This window comes from Narcine bancroftii, unplaced genomic scaffold (genome assembly GCF_036971445.1).
Source record: "Narcine bancroftii isolate sNarBan1 unplaced genomic scaffold, sNarBan1.hap1 Scaffold_771, whole genome shotgun sequence".
NCBI classification, from domain to species: Eukaryota; Metazoa; Chordata; class Chondrichthyes; order Torpediniformes; family Narcinidae; genus Narcine; species Narcine bancroftii.
In genome coordinates this window covers 11,504-20,116 of record NW_027212277.1, presented here as the reverse complement: position 1 = coordinate 20,116, position 8,613 = coordinate 11,504, and the positions used below count along the sequence as shown (strand labels likewise).

General features: G+C 34.6%; 1 protein-coding gene across 1 annotated transcript; it reads left to right on the top strand.

The window, feature by feature from the left end:
• Nucleotides 1–5,369: 5,369 nt before the first annotated feature.
• Nucleotides 5,370–8,350, top strand: LOC138751161 (NADH-ubiquinone oxidoreductase chain 2-like; the record flags this gene model as incomplete). Its single annotated transcript, XM_069913215.1, is given in 1 exon segment — nt 5,370–8,350. A coding segment is annotated over 1 exon segment (702 nt), but the record flags the coding sequence as incomplete, so codon positions are not given.
• Nucleotides 8,351–8,613: the final 263 nt, after the last annotated feature.

Here is an 8,613-nt window from a genome sequence, read left to right as displayed (position 1 = left end):
ACCTTTAATAAAACACTACCCATTATTCAAAACATATCTCATAGTAAAGAACTATAAAACTCAAAACAAACTATAAAATAAGCACCCATCAATAATAGACTTCAAAACATTATCGGTTTTAAAAGAAACCTAAACAACAAAACCCCAACCAAAACAAGACCGACTCATTGGGCCCTAATATTACTGCTAATACTACAATATATCAGTATGATTACAGCCAAAACACAAATTTTCCATTTTCCAGTCAGATCACACATTATGAAATTAGACATATATACATACTATGCTTAATAATCATTAATAGATTTTCCCCATCTTCATTACATACTATGTTTAATAATCATTAACAGATTTTCCCCATCTTCATTACATAATAACCTTAGACCTCATAATTATGATTTTCCAATATTTCATTACTTAAATTTATCACAATTACCTCATTATACTATTTACCATTAGATTAATACATACTATTTTAACTAATATAATCAGTATTTAACCAACGTTTAATGAGGGTTGGTAAGAAATCAACAATACCCTAATATAGATACCTTTGCACGGTTTGTGGTACGGTAATAGATTAATCCCCTATAATTGCTCAAATATTGGCATTTGGCACCCTTGTAAGGTATTACTCTCTTGTCGTATCAGGACTCCATCTCCACTAGTTCCCTTAATTGTCATTCTACTCTTAATCGTCTCAAGATTTCTAGCCCTCCCAGTCTTTTTTGGGGGGAATGAAGCAATAACAAACCCTCGAGGGTTGGTAACGACTCACTCAATTAAACTTGTGTTATCCTCGACATATCATGATTTAACCATTACTTATTAATTCATGGTTAATGATTGTCAAGTAAACTAAGAATGTACATCATAGGACAATAATTATAATTATATGAGATATTTAGGATGAATAAATCAACATGAATTTAAGAAAGAATTATTATTAATAATCATATTAATTCATCATATAATTTTTAATTAATGTTAAGAGCATTCATTTCTTTACCACATGGAAAGATTTATTGGACATAAATATATTATATAGGTGCCCCTGGTCTTAGAAACGAAAACGAAAAAAAAAAAAAAGAATAAAACATTTTTTTGGAAAAACCCCCCCTCCCCCCAATATACATGGTTATCCTCGAAAAACCCCTAAAACGAGGGCCGATGTATACTTTTGGGTTTAATGACAAAGTGTAAAATGCGTCATTGTATATAGTGTTACACATGCATGCTAGTGTAGCTTAATTTTAAAGCATGGCACTGAAGATGCTAAGATAAAATTTTAAAAACTTTCACAAGCACTGCAGTTTTGGTCCTAGACTCAGTATTAATTTTAACTCAATTTATACATGCAAGTTTCAGCAATCCAGTGAATACGCCCTAAACAGACTATTATTTGTTTAGATGCTGGTATCAGGCACATATATTGTATCATAGCCCATGACACCTCGCTCAGCCACACCCCCAAGGGTACTCAGCAGTAATAAATATTATATAATAAGCGAAAGCTTGAATTAGTTACAGTTATAAGGGTTGGTAAATCTCGTGCCAGCCACCGCGGTTATACGAGTAACCCATATTAATACTTTACGGCGTAAAGGGTGATTAAAAATTCTCAATTCATTCTAAAGTTAAGACTTTAATAAAGCTGTTATACGCACTTATAAATAAAAAAAATCATCAACGAAAGTGACTTTAACAAATTTGATACTTTGACCTCACGACAATTAAAACCCAAACTAGGATTAGATACCCTACTATGTTTAATTATAAATAAATAAGTATTTACTAACCTATTCGCCTGAGAACTATAAGCGCTAGCTTAAAACCCAAAGGACTTGGCGGTTCTTCAGATCCACCTAGAGGAGCCTGTTCTATAACCGATAATCCACGTTAAACCTCACCACTCCTTGCCTTTACCGCCTATATACCGCCGTCATCAGCTCACCCTATGAAGGAACAACAGTAAGCAAAATGAATAATATATTCAATACGTCAGGTCGAGGTGTAGCGAATGGAGTGGAAAGAAATGGGCTACATTTTCTATAAAGAAAAAACGGACAATAAATGAAAAATACTTAATAAGGTGGATTTAGCAGTAAAGATAAATAAGCACATTATCCTGAAGACGGCTCTGAAGAGTGCACACACCGCCCGTCACTCTCCTCAAACTTAAATCTAAACTTAAATAAAAAAAGAAAAAATATAAGAGGAGGCAAGTCGTAACATGGTAAGTGTACTGGAAAGTGCACTTGGAATAACCAAAATATAGCTAAAAATCAAAGCATCTCCCTTACACCGAGAAGATACTCGTGCAATCCGAGCTATTTTGAACCTTAAAACTAGCCTATTCACCATTAAAACTTTAACAATATTTAAATATTAAACTAAAACTTCTAACCTTTAACTAAAACATTTTAAATCTTTTCAGTATAGGCGATAGAACCAAAAATTAGAGCCATAGAAAAAGTACCGCAAGGGAAAGTTGAAAGAGAAATGAAATAATCTTAAAGTAATAAAAAGTAAAGATTAAACCTTGTACCTTTCGCATCATGATTTAGCCAGAATAAATAGGCAAAAAGACTTTTAGTTTATCCTCCCGAAACTATACGAGCTACTTCGGAGCAGCAAATAGTGCAAACCCTTCTCTGTTGCAAAAGAGTGGGAAGACTCCCAAGTAGAGGCAACAAACCTACCGAGTTTAGTGATAGCTGGTTACCCAAAAAAAGAACCTTAGTTCTGCATTAACTATTCATTAAATCATATAAGAAAAATCTTAAAAGACCTAATGTAATAATTAATAGTTATTTAAAAGAGGTACACCTCTTTTGAACAAAGAAACAACTTTATTAGGAGAATAAAGATCACATTAATAAAATTTAAATTAAATCAGTGGGCCTAAAAGCAGCCACCTGTCAAGCAAGCGTCACAGCTCCAAACTATTAACAAAATAAAATACTGATAATTAATCTAAATCCCCTTAATAATATTGGGTTATTTTATATTCAATAAAAGAAATTATGCTAAAATGAGTAATAAGAGGAATTAAACCTCTCCTAACACTAGTGTACACCAGACAGAATTAAATCACTGGTAATTAACCGCCACCAACTAGAGGTAATTATAAAATTAATAAATAACTAGAAATTCATATTATAAAATAAACGTTAATCCTACACCGGTGTGTTATATAGGAAAGATTAAAAGAAAATAAAGGAACTCGGCAAACACCTAACTCCGCCTGTTTACCAAAAACATCGCCTCTTGTGTTATAAATATAAGAGGTCCCGCCTGCCCTGTGAAACATTTAACGGCCGCGGTACCCTGACCGTGCAAAGGTAGCGTAATCACTTGTCTTTTAATTGAAGACCCGTATGAAAGGCATAACGAGAGTTTATCTGTCTCTATTTTCCAATCAATGAAATTAATCTCCACGTGCAGAAGCGAGGATATAACTATAAGACGAGAAGACCCTATGGAGCTTAAAATAATTAAATTAATAAGTAACCCACTAATATCCATGGACTTAATAAATAACTTAATATAATTTAACATTTTTGGTTGGGGCGACCAAGGGGTACAAAAAAACCCCCTAATCGATTAAGTATTCAATACTTAAAAAATAGAATTACCATTCTAATTTACAGAACATCTGACGACACATGACCCAAGACCTATTCTTGATCAATGAACCAAGTTACCCTAGGGATAACAGCGCAATCTTTTCTAAGAGTCCATATCGACGAAAAGGTTTACGACCTCGATGTTGGATCAGGACATCCTAATGGTGCAACCGCTATTAAGGGTTCGTTTGTTCAACGATTAATAGTCCTACGTGATCTGAGTTCAGACCGGAGCAATCCAGGTCAGTTTCTATCTATAATAATATTTTCCCCAGTACGAAAGGACCGAGAAAATGAAGCCAATGCTTAAAGCATGCTTCCCTTCCACTTATTGAAAAAAACTCAAATAAGTAATAAAGATTATATATTAATCAAAAATAATGATTAGTTAGGGTGGCAGAGACTGGTAATTGCAAAGGACCTAAGCTCCTTCATCCAGAGGTTCAAATCCTCTTCCTAACTATGTTAAACTACGTATTTATCCACATTATTAATCCATTAATATACATTATCCCAGTACTTTTAGCTACAGCCTTCTTAACACTACTAGAACGAAAAGTATTAGGCTATATACAACTACGTAAAGGACCTAACATCATTGGACCTTATGGCATTTTACAACCCATTGCAGACGGCCTAAAATTATTTACAAAAGAACCAATTATACCATCTTTCTCCTCACAAACACTCTTCCTACTAGCCCCAACCATAGCACTAACACTTGCCCTTTTAATATGAATACCATTACCAATACCACACGCAATCATAAACATCAATTTAGGTTTATTATTTATCCTAGCAATCTCAAGCCTAACAGTATATACAATCCTAGCCTCAGGCTGAGCTTCAAACTCAAAATATGCTCTAATAGGAGCACTACGCGCTGTAGCACAAACCATCTCATATGAAATCACATTAGGCCTAATTCTACTGTCCCTTATTATCATAACAGGAGGCTTTACCCTACATACATTTAATTTAACTCAAGAAAGTACCTGATTAATTCTACCAACCTGACCATTAGCCATAATATGATATATCTCAACATTAGCAGAAACTAACCGAGCTCCTTTCGACCTTACTGAAGGTGAATCAGAACTAGTCTCAGGCTTCAACATTGAATACGCTGCAGGACCATTCGCCTTATTCTTCCTAGCAGAATACTCAAACATTTTAATAATAAATACATTATCAATTATCCTATTTATAGGAACATCATATAATATAATAATACCAGAACTTACCACCTTCAGCCTAATAATCAAGACAGCCCTATTAACCATTCTTTTTCTATGAATCCGAGCCTCATATCCACGATTTCGATATGACCAACTCATACATTTAGTATGAAAAAATTTTTTACCATTAACACTAGCACTTATCATATGACATATTTCATTTCCAATCGCCATAGCAAGCCTACCACCACTAACATAAACAAAAGGAAGAGTGCCTGAACTAAAGGGTTACTTTGATAGAGTAAATCATGAATGTTAAAATCATTCCCCTTCCTAGAGAAATAGGACTTGAACCTATACCTTAGAGATCAAAACCCTAAGTACTTCATTATACTATCCACTAAGTAAAGTCAGCTAAATAAGCTTTTGGGCCCATACCCCAACCATGTTGGTTAAAATCCTTCCTCTACTAATGAATCCATTTATCCTACTAATCCTTATCCTTAGCCTAATCATAGGAACCCTAATAACATTCACAATAACAAATTGATTATTAATCTGAATAGGCCTTGAAATTAATACCATAGCCATCATTCCATTAATAATTTATAAACACCACCCACGAGCAGTAGAAGCCTCCACCAAATACTTCATCACACAAGCCACAGCCTCTGCAATACTCCTATTTGGAGGAACCATCAATGCATGACTGACTGGACAATGAGAACTAACCCAAATAACAAACCAAACAACAACAATATTTATTACATTAGCCCTAGCCCTAAAACTAGGACTAGCACCAATACACTTCTGACTACCAGAAGTAATACAAGGAATTAATTTACCAACAGGTATAATTCTAGCAACATGACAAAAACTTGCACCATTAGCAATCCTATTTCAATTACACCAAACACTCAACCCACATTTATTAACAATTCTTGGATTAACATCAATCGTTGTAGGAGGATGAGGAGGACTAAACCAAACACAACTACGAAAAATCCTAGCCTATTCATCAATCGCACATCTAGGATGGATAATATCTATTTTACACTACATACCTAACCTCATAATATTAAATCTAATTATCTATTTGATTATAACCTCCTCCATATTCTTAATATTAATATATATTAACTCCACAAAAATTGAATCCATCGCACCATCTGGAATAAAAACACAACTAATCACACCAATTTTCCTTACCTCTCTCCTATCATTAGGAGGATTACCTCCCCTATCCGGCTTTATACCAAAATGATTAATTATTGAAGAATTAACTAAACAAAACATAATATTTACAACCACTATCATAACTTTAGCAACATTATTAAGCCTATTCTTCTACTTACGATTATGTTATATAATCACATTAACCATCTCCCCCAACCTAACTTTATCAACATCAACATGACAATCACCTACATCCAAACCAAACACATTACTAACTTTATCCACAATAATATCAATTATACTTCTACCATTAACCCCCATAATATTTATACTAACCCTATAATAAGAAGTTTAGGTTAACAAAACCAAAAGCCTTCAAAGCTTTAAATAAAAGTGAAACCCTCTTAACTTCTGATTTAAGATTTGCAAGACTTTATCTCACATCTTCTGAATGCAACCCAGACACTTTAATTAAGCTAAAACCTTACTAGATAGACAGGCCTCGATCCTATAAATTCTTAGTTAACAGCTAAGCGTTCAATCCTACGAACATCTATCCAGCTTCTCCCGCCGTAAGGGGCAAAGGCGGGAGAAGCCCCGGGAGATCTCTCTCCTTTTCACGATTTGCAATCGTCTGTAAACATTTATACTACAAGACTATTCTGATAAGAAGAGGATTTATACCTCTCTCTACGGAGCTACAATCCGCTGCTTTAAACTCGGCCATCTTACCTGTGGCAATTAATCGCTGATTATTCTCTACAAATCATAAAGATATTGGCACCCTATACTTGATCTTCGGTGCTTGAGCAGGAATAGTGGGAACTGGTTTGAGCCTATTAATTCGAACCGAATTGAGCCAACCAGGTACTTTACTGGGTGATGATCAAATCTATAATGTAATTGTTACTGCTCATGCCTTTGTTATAATCTTTTTTATGGTTATACCAATTATAATTGGTGGATTTGGCAACTGATTAACCCCACTAATAATTGGAGCCCCAGACATAGCTTTTCCACGATTAAATAATATAAGTTTCTGATTACTTCCCCCATCCTTTTTATTACTACTAGCTTCTGCAGGAGTAGAAGCCGGCGCTGGCACCGGCTGAACAGTTTATCCCCCTCTTGCTGGTAATCTCGCCCATGCAGGAGCATCAGTTGATTTAACAATTTTCTCATTACATTTAGCTGGAATTTCATCTATCTTAGCATCCATTAATTTTATTACCACAATTATTAATATAAAATCCCCATCAATTACACAATACCAAACACCCCTTTTCGTATGATCATTACTTGTAACCACAATTCTATTACTCTTATCTTTACCAGTCTTAGCAGCAGGTATTACTATATTATTAACAGACCGAAATCTTAATACAACCTTTTTTGATCCAGCAGGAGGTGGTGATCCAATCTTATATCAACATCTATTCTGATTTTTTGGCCACCCAGAAGTTTACATCTTAATTTTACCAGGATTTGGTATAATCTCACACGTAGTCGCTTACTATTCCGGAAAAAAAGAACCATTCGGTTATATAGGAATAGTTTGAGCAATAATAGCAATTGGACTACTTGGTTTTATTGTATGAGCCCATCATATATTTACCGCTGGAATAGACGTTGATACCCGTGCCTACTTTACTTCAGCCACCATAATCATTGCCATTCCCACTGGAGTTAAAGTATTTAGCTGATTAGCAACACTCCATGGAGGATCTATTAAATGAGAAACACCCCTTCTATGAGCATTAGGATTTATCTTCCTATTTACTATTGGTGGTTTAACAGGAATTGTTCTAGCTAATTCATCACTTGATATTGTTTTACATGATACATACTATGTTGTAGCACACTTTCATTACGTCCTATCAATAGGAGCGGTATTTGCAATTATAGCAGGATTCATTCACTGATTCCCCCTAATTTCCGGGTATACACTCAATTCAACCTGAACTAAAATACAATTTCTAGTAATATTTATTGGAGTAAACCTAACATTTTTCCCACAACATTTTCTTGGTTTAGCCGGAATACCACGTCGCTACTCAGATTATCCAGATGCTTATACCCTCTGAAATGTTGTATCATCCATCGGCTCAATAATTTCCCTAGTTGCCGTAATTATACTCCTATACATTTTATGAGAAGCATTCGCCTCAAAACGTGAAGTATTAACTATTGATTTACCACATACAAATGTAGAATGACTTCACGGCTGTCCACCACCTAATCATACCTTTGAAGAACCACCATTTGTTCAAATCCAACGTCCTATGTATTAATACAAGAAAGGAAGGAATTGAACCCCCATATATTGGTTTCAAGCCAATCACATCACCACTCTGTCACTTTCTTCAAGATTTTAGTATAATAGTAACACATTACCTTGTCAAGGTAAAACTGTGGGTTAAAACCCCACAAATCTTATAATGGCACACCCTTCACAATTAGGATTCCAAGACGCAGCATCTCCAGTAATAGAAGAACTCCTCCACTTCCACGACCACACATTAATAATCGTTTTCTTAATTAGCTCACTCGTTCTCTATATTATTTTAGCAATAGTATCTACCAAACTTACTAATAAATACATTTTAGACTCACAAGAAATTGAAATTGTA